Source organism: Rhinatrema bivittatum, chromosome 18 (genome assembly GCF_901001135.1).
Source record: "Rhinatrema bivittatum chromosome 18, aRhiBiv1.1, whole genome shotgun sequence".
Lineage (NCBI taxonomy): Eukaryota > Metazoa > Chordata > Amphibia > Gymnophiona > Rhinatrematidae > Rhinatrema > Rhinatrema bivittatum.
The window spans coordinates 2,319,072-2,334,602 of record NC_042632.1 but is presented as its reverse complement, the minus strand read 5'-3'; the positions used below and the strand labels follow the sequence as shown (position 1 = coordinate 2,334,602).

The following is a 15,531-nucleotide window of genomic DNA, read 5'->3' as shown; positions in this document are numbered from 1 at the left end:
GTAAAAAAAATAAGAGAGAATTTTTCTTGTGCCCTGGCTGAAAAGAAAGAGAAGACTGAGCAGATTAGGCCCTCTGAAACCAAAGCAGCCTAGGTCTGCACTAGAGCTTGAAATGGAGGACTAGATTTGAATCCATCAGGTAGGTCAAAGGCAATTCCAGGCGAGACTCATAAGTGGCCAGCTTTCTGGGCTGATGCAAGGAAGGAGTTTGAAGAAGGGTTTGCTCTCATAACCTCCAGCATATTAGAGCCACAGCCAGAGAAGGGCTTGGGATGCCTGGAAGTGGAGGAAGTGCAGCAACCCTGTGAGCCATCCTGTGAAGAATTGTATTCTTCAGGAGTACAAAAACTGGGATATAACAAGAAGGTGAAGGTCAGTTTAGCTAAGGCCAACCAGGATCAACCCAGAGATTGTCCTGAAGATGACACTACAGGGAAGCCTGGTGAAGCATCAGTAGAGCTGGTGATGACCAAGGCTAACCCAAGATTATTCCAGAGAGTGGCCTAAGGTAGATGTTATAGGGCCAGAGAAACCAGAGACTGCACCGGGGGAGCAGATGGCGGCACTGCAACAAGGAGATCAAGAATAGGCCCAGTGTAGGACAAGAGAATAATAAGGGAGACCAGTAAAGGAACTCATAGTAACTATGACCCAGGTGCAAGGGAGCTCATGATGGGGCCTGGTGGTATGGATTTCCATGTGAGGGCAGGAATCCTATGGCTATCATGAATTGGAGAGTAACAGCCAAGCTGAGTTCAGCAGCAACAGTACCACAGCATGGCTAACCCACTTCCTGAGGACTGTGTGACACAGGAACCTGGGGGGCTAAGGCCAGAGCATGAAGGAGAAGAAAGTACTTAAAGTGGCGATAGATGCCATGAGCTCAGGTATATCCAGCAGCAGAAGAGAAACCAGACTTGATTTGGCAAAATTGAGCTGCCAACTGTCAGCAAGTAGAAGAGGCTGAGGAAACCAGGAATGGAGAGAAAATGGAGATCCTGGATTTTCAGCTCAGAGAGGACAGCTGCAACTCAAGCCTTGTAAACTGAACATTCTGGGGAATGAGACTCCGGGACTAACTGGGGTGGGTCACCCAGAGAAACAAGAGAAATTGGGATTGTACAGGGAAACCTTAACTAAAAACCCAAAAGCTCAGGGGAAGAATACCCCGATAGAAGGTGAAAGAAGCAAAGAAGATCCTTCAGGGTTAAAGGGCAAGGCGTTCCCAGGTTTAGGATCTTATACCCTAAGACAGGCAGAGTCAGAATGGGAAAGAGTCCCAAGTTAAGGCAAGACCCAAAAGCAAGCATAGTGGGTTCCTACTGTGGGGCATAGCCCTAGTTAAGGCAAATGCCCCATCAGCAAATTTGAGCTGAGGGGGAGGGTATATGACAGAGTGCACCAGAGAAACCCTCAGAACACCTTAAAGAACCAGTCCAGCTGTCTGGTTCTGGTCCACTTTAAGCAAGGCATTCTGGGTACAGAGCAGCTCCCCTGAGAGAAATATTGCTTAGGCTCAGTGGAGAGCAAAGGCCATGGGAGAAGAGGAAAAGGCAGCGTCTGCAAAGAAAAACTGGCCTGTTGCTGTATGTTTGAGTAGTAGTGTTGAGGTAAGCAGTTTCTCTTATTCATTTGACTGAAAATAATAAAATTTGTACAAGAGACAGCTGGAGTCTAGACTGAAATCTGTCCTCCAGCCAGCCACAGACCACTCATGCTGTGCCACATGTTTATATAAGGCTTTTTCCCAGGGCAAGTCTTGCCTCACAAATCTGCTTCACTTTTTTGAAGGAGTTAATAAACATGTGGATAAAGGTGAACCGGTAGATATAGTATACTTGGATTTTCAGAAGGCATTTGACAAAGTTCCTCATGAGAGGCTTCTAGGAAAAGTAAAAAGTCATGGGATAGGTGGTGATGTCCTTTCGTGGATTGCAAACTGGCTAAAAGACAGGAAACAGAGAGTAGGATTAAATGGGCAATTTTCTCAGTGGAAGGGAGTGGACAGTGGAGTGCCTCAGGGATCTGTATTGGGACTCTTACTTTTCAATATATTTATAAATGATCTGGAAAGAAATACGACGAGTGAGATAATCAAATTTGCAGATGACACAAAATTGTTCAGAGTAGTTAAATCACAAGCAGATTGTGATAAATTGCAGGAAGACCTTGTGAGACTGGAAAATTGGGCATCCAAATGGCAGATGAAATTTAATGTGGATAAGTGCAAGGTGATGCATATAGGGAAAAATAACCCATGCTATAATTACACAATGTTGGGTTCCATATTAGGTGCTACAACCCAGGAAAGAGATCTAGGTGTCATAGTGGATAACACATTGAAATCATTGGTACAGTGTGCTGCAGCAGTCAAAAAAGCAAACAGAATGTTGGGAATTATTAGAAAAGGAATGGTGAATAAAACTGAAAATGTCATAATGCCTCTGTATCGCTCCATGGTGAGACCGCACCTTGAATACTGTGTACAATTCTGGTCGCCGCATCTCAAAAAAGATATAATTGCGATGGAGAAGGTACAGAGAAGGGCTACCAAAATGATAAGGGGAATGGAACAACTCCCCTATGAGGAAAGACTAAAGAGGTTAAGACTTTTCAGCTTGGAGAAGAGACGACTGAGGGGGGATATGATTGAGGTGTTTAAAATCATGAGAGGTCTAGAACGGGTAGATGTGAATCGGTTATTTACTCTTTCGGATAGTAGAAAGACTAGGGGGCACTCCATGAAGTTAGCATGGGACACATTTAAAACTAATCGGAGAAAGTTCTTTTTTACTCAACGCACAATTGAACTCTGGAATTTGTTGCCAGAGAATGTGGTTAGTGCAGTTAGTATAGCTGTGTTTAAAAAAGGATTGGATAAGTTCTTGGAGGAGAAGTCCATTACCTGATATTAAGTTCACTTAGAGAATAGCCACTGCCATTAGCAATGGTTACATGGAATAGACTTAGTTTTTGGGTACTTGCAAGGTTCTTATGGCCTGGATTGGCCACTGTTGGAAACAGGATGCTGGGCTTGATGGACCCTTGGTCTGACCCAGTATGGCATTTTCTTATGTTCTTATGTTACTCCTTTTAATGCCTTAATGGTACCAGCACTAAGGGATAGTTTTAAGGGCCAGAATTCATGGAGGGAAGGAGGATGGATGCTCGCCCTGATCAGTCCAGAGATAGAAAGCTATACCTGTAGTCTCCAGTCAGAGCCACCACCATCTGCATGACCCATCAATTGGAATCCACTAAAGAAATTTTGGAGCTGGAACTTTATTCAGTGGGGAAAACCCTCCCATCATTTTATGTGCCTTAGGATGAGGCTACACTTTGTTCCTGCAGTGAGCTTCAAAGAGAAAGTATGTGTGTATGTGGTTCCAAGTATGTGTCTACTTTTTCTTTGAAATCTGTTGCAAAATTTGTAGGTAAAAAGTACTCAGTCTTTCCCCTAAAATGGACGGTCTTAATATTGCGTCCTGTATGAAATGGCTGGATCACACATCCTGCGTATACAATAAATTCCTACATGCAATTTAATACAACAGAAATCCCCATGACAAATAAATAATTGAGAAAAATCTTGCTGAAGTATTAGATAATTGGCAAGAATATACAGAATCCTTGAAGGCCTGGAAACTAAGTTCCAGGTATGAGGTTTCTTGGTGGTGTTAAGAAAATTGTCATGCATTAATGCACCTATTATAATTTTGTATTTTATTTTTGTGCTAAATTCTGTTGTATAATCTAACAATCCTAAATTATGTGATTTTTGTTTTCATTAATCAGCTTGCGGCAGCTATTGATCGGATCAGGTCACTACAAGAAGAACAGCAGCAGTTGCAACAAGAAAATACACAAATTCGTGAACAAAGTGAACGGAGTGTAGCAGTTAAGGAATATTTTTATTTTATATTACAAGGATTTAAAAGAAAATTATAACTACTTTATATTGTGCATTCTCACAAGACAAGCAGGATGGTAGTCCTCACATATGGGTGACATCATAGGATGGAGCCCAATCACGGAACACTTTTGTCAAAGTTTCTAGAACTTTGACTGGCCCCTACTGGGCATGCCCAGCATGGCACCAACCCTGCAGCCAGCAGGGGTCCCCCTTCAGTCTTCTTTTTTCCGCGCAGCAGTAGCCACGCGGTTAAAGAGCTCCACAGAGATTCCTGACAGGAATTTTCCTCACGGAATTACTACAACTTTTCTTACCCCACAGGGGTCCCTCCTTCAATTTTTTCAAGCCGCAGTACTTCGGTAAGTTTTCTACCCGTTTTTGGTCGATTACCGTCTAGTTTGGCCCTCGCGGCCCACTGGCCGTTGACCGTACCGCGGCTCAAATTTTTCATGGCCATGGCGTCGGGGTTTCGTCGGTGCCCGGACTGCAATCGCACCATGTCCATAACAGACCCTCATAAGGTCTTTGTAATGTGTCTCGGATGTGAGCACAATGTCCTGACCTGCACCAAATGTGCCCTAATGACACTAAAAGGTCGCAAGGCCAGAAGGGAGAAGATGGAACTTCTCTTCCGTGCTCAAACCCCGATGCCATCTATTGCATCGATGTCGTCAGAACCGGCACCGTCAACTTCGCGCCAGTATCGACCACCGACTGGTGACCATCCGGCATCGACAGCTTATCGGCCTTCAACCACCTCTACTCTCCAGGACTGAGGGGCTCGCAGAGAGAAACATCGCCACCGACATCGGAAGTCTTGGACTTCCGATGTCGGTGGTGATGTTCGTGAGGGAGCGAAATCATCGACCTCACCAACGTCCGACCCACTGTTGAAGAAACCCCGTCCAGAAATGGCACCGGCCTTTCGGCGACCAGGTCACCGAGGCAACCCTCACCTGAAAGGGGGATTGGGAGCCGCGACTCCGCCTTTAACGGTGGTCCCTCCGTCTATACCTCTGCCTCCTTCTTCTGTTCCGGAGCCGGGGCTGCTTGCTCCAGGTCTCCAAGAAGAACTGGACCGGCTGGTTCAGGAGGCCATCGACAAGGCGATGCATCGACTCCAAGTTCCTCCGGCCCCGACACCGGTACCGATCATGGAACCGACCACTGACCCGATTCCGGCAGTGTTGGCACCACTGCTCTCGAGGATGGAAGCGCTCATTGCCGCTTTTCCACCGATGGATCCCGGGTCACTGATGGCTCCAGTGCCCTCTCCGCTTACCTTGTCATCGGGAGGGGAAACACCGTTCCGCATCCCTCCATCAGGAATCCTACCGATGTCTCAGCCATCGATGCCGATGCGTCCGTTGGCGCCACCGATCCATTCATCGATGCCCTCGATGCCTGCACTGGTGCCTTCATCAGAGCCTCCAATTATTCCTTCGATTCCTTCGGAGCCTAAACCAGGACCTTCAGGGATTCCACCATCCCGTCCCCCTCTGGCTCCTAGAGGGGCAGGTGCTGATCCCTATGATACCTGAACTGATGATTCTTCACAAGACACCGATGACCTGCCTTCACCACCTTCTCCTACTGAAAGCAGAAAGCGTTCTCCTCCAGAGGACCTTTCCTTCATAAATTTTGTGAAGGAGATGTCTGAATTGTTTTACTTCCAATTACAGACTGAACAAGATGACAGGCATCAAATGATGGAGCTGTTGCAATTCCTGGATGCTCCCAAGGCAATAACCTCCATCCCTATTCACCAAGTTCTTCTGGATCTCCTCAAAGAGAACTGGGAACACCCTGGCTCTGTTGCTCCAGTCAACCGGAAGGCTGACACCACTTATTTGGTACAGTCAACCTCAGGTTTTCAAAAACCTCAATTGGATCACCAATCTCTTGTTGTAGAATGTGCCCAAAAAAGGGCAAAGAGATCAAAACCCCACACTTCCTTTCCCCCAGGCAAGGAGCAAAAATTTCTAGATGCCATTGGTCGCCGGGTCTTCCAGGGCTCAATGCTCATCTCCCGAATTGCCTCTTATCAGCTCTATATGACCCAATATAACAGGGTCTTATTTAAGCAGATACAAGTCTTGACAGACTCCCTTCCTCAGCAATTTCAAGATCAGCTCCAAACCCTAGTAAACAAAGGTTTTGAGGTGGGCAAGCATGAAATAAGATCATCTTACGATATCTTTGACACTGCTACCAGGGTATCTACAGCTGCTATCTCAGCAAGAAGATGGGCCTGGCTCAAGTCTTCGGACCTTCGCCCTGAAGTGCAAGACAGATTATCTGACCTGCCCTGTGTAGGAGACAATCTGTTCGGCGAGCAGATTCAATGAACGGTGGCGGAACTCAAGGACCATCATGAGACCCTGAGACAGCTCTCTCTGATGCCTTCTGAGTATTCCTCAAAACAGCCTTTCCGAAAAGACACTAAGAAGTCCTTCTTCTGTCCGAAAAAATCCTACCCGCCACCAGCTAGAACTCGTTCTACGAGACCATTTAAAAAAACCCAGTCTCGTCAGATACGAAAACAAAAGCTGCAAGCAGCTCCTCAGCTGGGCTTTGCTTCTGGTTTTTGACTCCTGCATAGAGAGCAGCAGCCAGCTTCCACTGCTTCACATACCCAGTGGAGGGTCGAACGTGCCATTTCAACAACAGGTGGCACTCAGTCACCTCAGACCAGTGGGTCCTAGCGATAATTGCTCAAGGTTATCATCTCAACTTTCTCTCCATCCCACTGGACTCCCCACCTCTACTGACATGGAGAACATCCGATCACTCCATCTTTCTGGAACAGGAGGTCTCCCTCCTTCTCCAGTCCAAGGCAATCGAACCAGTACCCTACTCTCTGCATGGCCTAGGGTTCTATTCCCAGTACTTCCTAATCCCCAAAAAATCAGGAGGTGTTCGTCCAATTCTAGATCTACGTGCCCTCAACAAGTACCTCCATCGAGAAAAGTTCAAAATGGTAACCTTGGGTTCTCTTCTTCCTCTTCTACAAAGAGGAGACTGGCTCTGCTCTCTAGACCTCCAGGACGCATACACTCATATTGCGATAACTCCATCTCAATGCAAATACCTGAGATTTCTGGTAGGCCCCAAGCACTATCAGTACCGGGTGCTTCCATTCGGCCTCGCGTCTGCACCATGAGTCTTCACAAAATGTCTCGTAGTAGTTGCAGCCTTCCTCAGAACTCAAGGTGTTCACGTCTACCCCTATCTAGACGATTGGTTGATCAGGGCTTCCACTCAGCAAACTGCTCTGTCGTCCCTACATCTTACCTTAAACACTCTGATTTCGCTAGGATTTCTCGTCAACTACGACAAATCCTACTTACACCCATCTCAAACCTTATCATTCATAGGGGCAGACTTGGACACCTTGCAGGCAAAAGCTTTTCTACCTCGGCAACGAGCTCTCACTCTCGTCTCTCTCGCACACCTGCTGCAGTCTCAGCGCTACATGACTGTACGCCGCTTTCTCATCCTACTGGGACACATGGCGTCCTCAGTTCAGGTCACCCCAATGGCCCGCCTAGCCATGAGAGTCATGCAGTGGACTCTGAGGTCACAGTGGACTCAATGCATTCAGCCCCTGTTCACCATTGTCCACGTCACCGACTCACTCCGTCAGTCTCTCGCCTGGTGGAAAAATCAGATCAATCTCCTCCCAGGCTTGCCCTTCCAGGCTCCAGACCCTCAAATAACTCTCACCACCGATGCTTCCAACCTCGGCTGGGGAGCCTGTGTGGCCAATCTGCAGACACAAGGAACTTGGTCTCCAGAGGAAGCCAAACACCAAATCAATTTCCTGGAGCTTCGAGCAATCAGATATGCTCTCAGAGTATTTCAGGATCGCCTGATTCAGACAGACAACCAGGTGGCCATGTGGTACATCAACAAACAGGGAGGCACGGTGTTAATTCTAAAGAAATCACTGCAGCAATATGTAATATTAAACTTTAATGAGAGAAAGACAGAGACAAAGACAAAAAGGGAAGGGGAAGAACAAACAATTTTGTTCCCCAGAAGTTCACATCAATCGCGTGGACAGCTGGCTACTCACTCATCCAGCAATATTCATGACTTTATATATTCTACATACTGACCAATCAGAGCATATTCAGAATGTTATTTTTAGATACGTGCAGTTCATCTGATTTGAGAATGTATTAGACCAATCAGTTAATGGGTCTGGGGTGTTGGCTGGCTGCATTCCAGCACGTAGTCAAAGTCCTCTGGATTCTTTGTCTAACACTGGTATACAGGAATACAGCATAAAGAAGTGTCAGAAAGACAGTGCATACCTACAACGGGCTCCTACCTCCTCTGTCAGGAATCTGCGCAGATATGGGGGGAGGCCCTCTCCCACTCGATGCACCTCAGGGCCACCTACTTGCCGGGAGTGGACAATGTGTTGGCAGACAAGCTAAGTCACACCTTTCAACCGCACGAGGGGTCTCTCAACCCCTCAATAGCGGACTCGATCTTCCAACAATGGGGTTACCGTCAAATAGAGCTCTTTGCATCAGCTCAAAACTGCAAAGTAGAGAACGTCTCTCTCTCTCTCGTAGCCAACACTATCAGCCAAGAGATGCGTTCTCCCTCTCATGGGCAACCGGTCTCCTATATGCATTCCCTCCACTTCCACTTTTCTCAAAGACTCTCGTGAAGTTACGTCAGGACAAGGGAACCATGATCCTGATAGCACCTCACTGGCCACGCCAAGTGTGGTTTCCAATACTTGAGGATCTCTCCATTTGCAGACACATTCCCTTGGGAAAGGACCCGCTTCTGATTACTCAAAACGACGGGTGCCTGCGCCATCCCATTCTTCAAGCCTTGTCCCTGACGGCATAGATGTTGAAAGGTTAATCCTTCAGCCACTTAACCTTTCTGAATCAGTTTCTCGTGTCCTGATTGCTTCACGGAAGCCTTCCACCAGAAAATGTTATTCTTACAAATGGAACAGGTTTCAGTCATGGTGCTCTTCTCAATCCATTGACCCCTTTACCTGTCCAATCACGAAGTTTCTGGACTATCTCTGGCACTTGTCTGAGTCAGGTCTAAAAACGTCCTCCATCAGAATGCATGTTAGTGCGGTGGCCGCCTTCCATAAAGGTGTCGGGGATGTTCCCATATCAGTACAACCCCTGTAACACTTTTTCTGAAAGGCTTGCTTCACCTCAAGCCTCCACTGCATCCTCCGGTCCCTTCTTGGGACCTCAACCTGGTTTTGGGTCAGCTCATGAAACCACCATTCGAGCCTCTCCAATCCTGTGAACTTCGCTGTCTCACATGGAAAGTGATTTTCCTTTTGGCAATTACTTCGGCTTGCAAAGTTAGTGAGTTACAGGCCTTAGTTACCTATCTGCCTTGCACTGAACTTCTACAGGACCAGGCAGTACTCCGCACTCACCCTAAGTTCTTACCTAAGGTAGTATCGGAGTTTCACATTGATCAATCCATTATACTGCCTACCTTCTTTCCCAGGCCCCACTCCAATCCAGGAGAGCAGGCTCTGCATACCCTTGACTAAATGGGCTCTAGCATTCTACCTACACCGTACAGCTGCCCCCAGGAAAAGCACTCAATTGTTTGTCTCTTTCCATTCCATCAAATTGGGATAGCCTGTGGGTAAGCAGACTCTCTCCTCCTGGTTAGCGGACTGCATATGCTTTTGCTATCAGCAAGCAGGCATTCCACTTCAAGACCGTGTTAAAACACACTCTGTGAGGGCCATGGCGACTTCAGTAGCACACCTATGCTCAGTGCCGCTTCCTGACATTTGCAGGGCTGCCACCTGGAGTTCTCTCCATACCTTTACAGCCCACTATTGCTTGGACAAGGCCAGAAGACAAGATTCCATCTTCGGCCAGTCTGTCCTGCGTAACCTATTCACAACTTGATGTATCAACACCCTTGGGCCTCCTCGGTAGGGTTCAGTATGCCCTCGGCCAAATTTCACCCCAGTCCTAGTGCCTTGCACACTTGGGTACATTTGGTGCATACTCGGACTTCCTCAGCTCGGTACTCACCTATATGTGAGGACTACCATCCTGCTTGTCCTGTGAGAAAGCAAATGCTGCTTACCTGTAACAGGTGTTCTCATAGGAAAGCAGGTTGTTAGTCCTCACGAAACCCGCCTGCCGCCCCGCGGTGTTGGGTTCGTTAGGTTTCTTATTTTATTTTTCGGCACTTCCTGTACCTTTTTAAACAAGAGTGAAGGGGGACCCCTGCTGGCTGCAGAGTTGGTGCCATGCTGGGCATGCTCAGTAGGGGCCAGTCAAAGTTCGAGAAACTTTGACAAAAGTGTTCCGTGATTGGGCTCCATCCTATGATGTCACCCATATGTCACCCATCAGAAACGCTTACAAAGGCACACTGTATGCCCCACCTGCAAAAACTTCACTAAGGAAACGAGCTCTATCTGCCGCAGGACTCCACCAATGGAATGCGCTCCCCCCAGACCTAAGACTTGAACACAGCCATCCAGTGTTTAAAAAAAAGCTAAACACCTGGCTCTTCAGCCAAGCATTCATAGACACATAAGCAGATTCCAATTGGATCTCTCCCCATACTTTTGTACGCCATTTTCAGTTTCCCTCCCTATAAATTTGAATTCCTAGTCTAGCAGTAAGTCGAACCTCCCATCAGTAGCTCTCAGTTCAAAACTTACTCAATTCAGTTACTCTCTATAACGCCTTCCATTATTTTATTTCATGTCTACTCTCCTATCAAATGCTTCCCTCCCTACTACATCGTTCAATGGTACTCGTATAACCGCTGCATTTTTCTGTATAATTTGTTTCAACTGTTCTTATCGTAATTTGCTCTATTTAAAGCTCTTTGGCATGTATGTATAACCCTGAGAGATTTACTGCTTAATTGTTTTATGGAGTTCTTTTGTTTTAACTGTTTAACTGTTCCTTGTAAAGCCCTTGGGCGTCCACTTATGCCTTTGGCGTTTTTCTGTTACATGTAAACCGGATTGATTTGAATATCTTACAAGAACTTTGGTATATAAAAACTAAAAATAAATAAATAATATGTGAGGACTAACATCCTACTGTCCTGTGAGAACACCTGTTACAGGTAAGCAACATTTGCTATATTTTAGTACGTGAAAGGGCCATAAACAATTATTAGCCAGATTGATTTGGAGAAATCCACCATATCCCTGGGAATAGGCAACAAGAAATGGATCTACTCATTGATATCTGCTGGGTAATTCCTAGAGGTATGGAATACACATGATAAATAGCATTAACTCTTGACTTATAGTTCAAATTTTCCATAGGAGCAGCTATGTTTGGAAGAGTCTCATATATTAAATGATACATACAGATATCAGGTTCATGCAGTTGAATCAATTAATATGTGACCTGTTAGCCTACATGAACCAATTAGAGCCATTTGTTTCCTGTGGCTGATATTGGTGTGTCAAGATATTTCAAGGAAGCAGTTTGAAAAACTTGAAAAATAACCTAGTGGGGGTCTGCCTGATGGCTAAGTGGCAGCGCTGTGCACTGCCATGCAGAATACCTAGATTCAATTGCCAAACCAGGACTTTGTTCTCTGCACCAACCTGTGCTGGGTATGCTGCAAGAGGAGGAGGGGGGCAGAAGAATGCAGCATTTACAATCCCCTAAAGGGAGAAAAGCCTCAACCAGCAGTCAGCAGTATGGGAAGTAAAACAAACACACTTTTCCCTTTCGGGAAAGATAAAACAGTGAACGAATAATAAATTCAGCGAAAGGAGTATTTTTATTTAGCATTTGCAAATGGATGCACACACAAATCCAACACCAGCAGGTGGCAGTCATGCAGGCATGCTTGCTACTGATACAGAGGGTCATATATATACCCATCTTAGCTCCTCTTTTTGTCTTGTGATTATCTTGTCCTTCTGTATTCTGGTACATTTCAGGGGGGCTTAAGGGGGGGAGGAGAAAGGAGGGGTAGGAGGGGGCTGCTCTCTCTACTTCCCTAAATCTAGCGACTTGCACCTGTTTCCTCTGGAACACAAGAAGGGGGGTATGGGGGCTGCTTTGAACATTTTCTTTCTTAATGTCTCTTAAAATCATTGCTTACAGTTTCTGTAGAAAGAGGGGATTTCATAGAAGCTATGCAGACAATTATGCACTTTGGCTCATAACTTAGGCCTGCTCATGGTCTTAATGACAAGGGGATTTTTACTCAGGTATTGTGTTTCTATAAGAGGGGATTTCTGGAGAATGTGTTTTAATACTGTTATCTTTCTATTATTTATTTATTTGTTTGTTTGTTTGTTTGTTTTTATATACCGAAGTATTAGTGTTGGCCTTCACTCTGGTTTACATTTGAACAACATTACACATGAGAACTCAAGAACATTATACATACATAATATGTAATACAGTATTATACATAGGAACTCAAGAACATTATACATAAAAATCATGAGAGGATTGTGGTAACAGAGAATATTAGAATCAGGGGATAACTGTGACAGCGATAATAACCTAACAGGAAATGATGGATTAACAAAGGGATAAAACTGATAATTTGGGGGGGTAAACAGTTGTTCTAGCAAGGCGATCGAGGTGACTAGTGTCGCGTAACTGGAAAGGGGACAGAGCTGGGAAAGTAGGGTAAATAGAAGGGGGACATAGGGGAGTTTGTTCAGTGGGGGGGGCGGCTATGGAGGGAAGAAGGGGGATTGAGCTGTGCAGTGGTTAGTTTAGCCTATCCCATTCTTGAAGGCTTGTTTGAAAAGCCATGTTTTGAGCAGTTTTTCGAAAGATATGGTATTTCTTTCAGATCTTAGGTGTGTTGGAAGGGAGTTCCATAGGTGTGGACCAGCTATTGAGAATGCTCTTTTCCTGGTTGTGGTGAGTTTGGCGGTTGCTGATGGGATTTCAAGACAAGCTTTGTTTGTTGATCTGGTGGTACGTTGAGAGTGTTGTCTTTTGATTAGGGTGCTAATGCTGTCGTAGTCATCGAGGTGAGTTGAGTTTTGTATGATTGCTAGAGTTTTGTATTCGATTCTTTGTTCTGTCGGGAGCCAGTGTAGCTCTTTTAGGATAGGGGAGATGTGGTCTGATCTTTTGTGACCTGTGTGGATTTGGGCTGTGGCATTTTGTAGTATTTGAAGAGGGTGAAGAGTTGATTTGGGGTGTCCTATCATGAGCGAATTGCAGTAGTCGATGCTTGAGAAAATCAGGGCTTGTAGGATGGTTCTGAAGTCTGAATGGTTTAGCAGTGGTTTTAGGTGCTTGAGAATTGATAGTTTGTGGAAACCTTCTCTTATTTTTAAGGAGATGTGCTTTTTAAGGTTGAGCTGTGGGTCATCCGTTTTCTTTTAATTTGATGGGGTTGTTGTCGATGGTAATGGAGTGGTTATGATGGTCTCCTGTGTTGGCTCTTTCAATTAGCATACATTCTGTTTTTTCTTTGTTGATGCATAGTTTCAGTTGGTTTAATAGGATTTTAATTTTGTTAATGGTTGTAGCTGCAAGTTGTAGTGCGTTCTCGATGGTGTTTGTGACTGGGATGAGGAGTTGTATGTCATCGGCATACAGGAAGTAAGTGACACTGAGACTGGACAGAAGTTGGCAAAGGGGTAATAGGTAGATGTTGAAAAGGATTGCTGATAGCGAGGAGCCTTGAGGGACTCCGGTTTCAAGTGGGATGGCTTCGGAGGTGTGGTTGTTGAAATTTACTTTGCATGTTCTGTTTTGGAGGAAGGAGATGAACCATTCTAGGGTTTTCCCAGTTAGACCGATTTCAGATAGTCTGTTGATTAGACCATTGTGTTCGACTGTGTCGAAGGCAGCCGATAGATCGAGAAGGATGAGGATGTATCGTTGTCCGTTGTCAAATCCTCTTAGGATGGTGTTTGTTATGTTAATGAGTAGTGTTTCGGTACTGTGATTTTTTCTGATGCCGTGTTGGGTGGGGTCAGTATTTTGTTTGTGTCTAGATGATTGTTCAGTTGTTTGAGGGCGGCCTTTTCAGTAAGCTTGGCGAGGAACGAGAGGTTTGATATAGGGCGGTAGTTGCTTAGGTCAGTGGGGTCGAGGTTCTTTTTTTTTAGGATGGGTTTTATGGTGGCAATTTTTAGTTTGTCTGGAAGTACTCCTTCAAGAGATTTATTTATAAAAGCTGTTATGGTTGGGGAGATAATTTGGGAGATTTCTTTGAGCGAATGTGTTGGAATGGTGTCAAGATCGTGATGGGCTGGGTTTAATGATTATAATAAAGCTTTCTGGTTAGCCGGCTTCCAGCAGTTATTGCACAACTTAAGTTCCCTTTTTCTACAATTTCTGTGTCAGACAGGCTAAATGATTTCTAACAAACAAAGATTATACTTTTATATAAAAGTTACAATTTTGATATTCACTTTAGCTCTCTTTACTATGTTTAGCAAAGGTTTGAGTATAATTCTAGCAGTCAATTCTTCCTACCCTATCTATAGCACCATCCTGATTATAGGCTTATAGCAGCTTAGAATAGGCCACACAAAGCATTTCTTACAGTCCCTCCTCTTATCTTATACTTTTTGTTGTTATTACACACACATACAAGTGTACTTCTCAGGGCTCTCTTCAGGGCCCCTGATACTACCTGATTCCTTAGTTTCTACTTTTTCCAACTCTTGGTAGATTCTTTGTTCTCCCACCAATTCCTGATATCCCTCCTGTTCTGCGGTTCATTCTGCATTTTCCTCTAACAAATTCATTGCTTCAAAAGGCATCTTTTTGGCAAGTGCAGTCTCAATCAATCTCTGAGTTAGGCCTCACACAAGGAATAAGGCAACAGCCCACTGCAACTAAAGCTCCCGCTACTGTCCCCCGGGTGGTCAATATTTGCACTATCACATGCTTCCATTTTCCAAACACACTCTCAAACCATCCTGTTATTGGGGATTCCTCCTTTCCTGCATTCCTAGCAAATTCTTCAGACAGTGCGGTGAGACCTTGTAAGGTCCTAGTGATTGATCCATCTGGAGCTGTATTATTGGGGATATATGTACATTCTCCTTCTAACATTACACATACCCCCTCCCTTATCTGCTGACATCATATCTAGGACCATTCTATTTTCCCAGGTCATCCTGCTAGTAGCAGCCAGTTGATCAACTATTCCGCGGATTGCGTTTCTCGATTGATTGATGAATCGTTGCTGGTTGTAATAGATGTAATTTATCCAGTCTACATTTTTATTGATTGTGACCCATGGGATGATAGACTCAAATCCTGCAGCTACTGGGTTTCTGACCTTGAACTCATTAGGGAGCCCCCTGGGAACTCCTATTGCATCTAAATATATTTCTTCATCCAATGATCCTTTTACCTTATTTTCCCCTCCTTTTCCTTCTTCCAAAAGATTCCTGACTGTATCTCTTTTTACCGTATTTCCCTCCTTCTGTTTATCAGTTTTGAATGCCAGGGTGAAAGGGATTGCCAATTGTACCACTGCGCATGTGCCAGCCCATTGGGAGGGTAACGTTGCCCACAATCTTTTTTCCCTGCAATACCCACCACAAGTTCAGTCTGGCTATTTGCAGATTAGAATAGGTCTGCCTCTCCTTTTCCTCTGACACATTCCGTACAACCTTACAG

General features: G+C 45.1%; 1 protein-coding gene across 4 annotated transcripts in view; it reads left to right on the top strand.

Annotated features, from left to right (window-relative positions):
• RUFY1 (RUN and FYVE domain containing 1) overlaps window positions 1-15,531 on the top strand; it is a 653,398-nt gene that overhangs the window by 271,749 nt on the left and 366,118 nt on the right. For all 4 annotated transcript variants that reach the window (XR_003853338.1, XM_029583262.1, XM_029583264.1 and 1 more), the window contains exon 9: window positions 3,796-3,897. Coding sequence is in view for 3 of the 4 variants with exons in the window: in XM_029583262.1 (XP_029439122.1) it covers window positions 3,796-3,897 (102 nt within the window). In the remaining variant the exon portion in view is untranslated. The remainder of the gene's footprint in view (window positions 1-3,795; window positions 3,898-15,531) is intronic.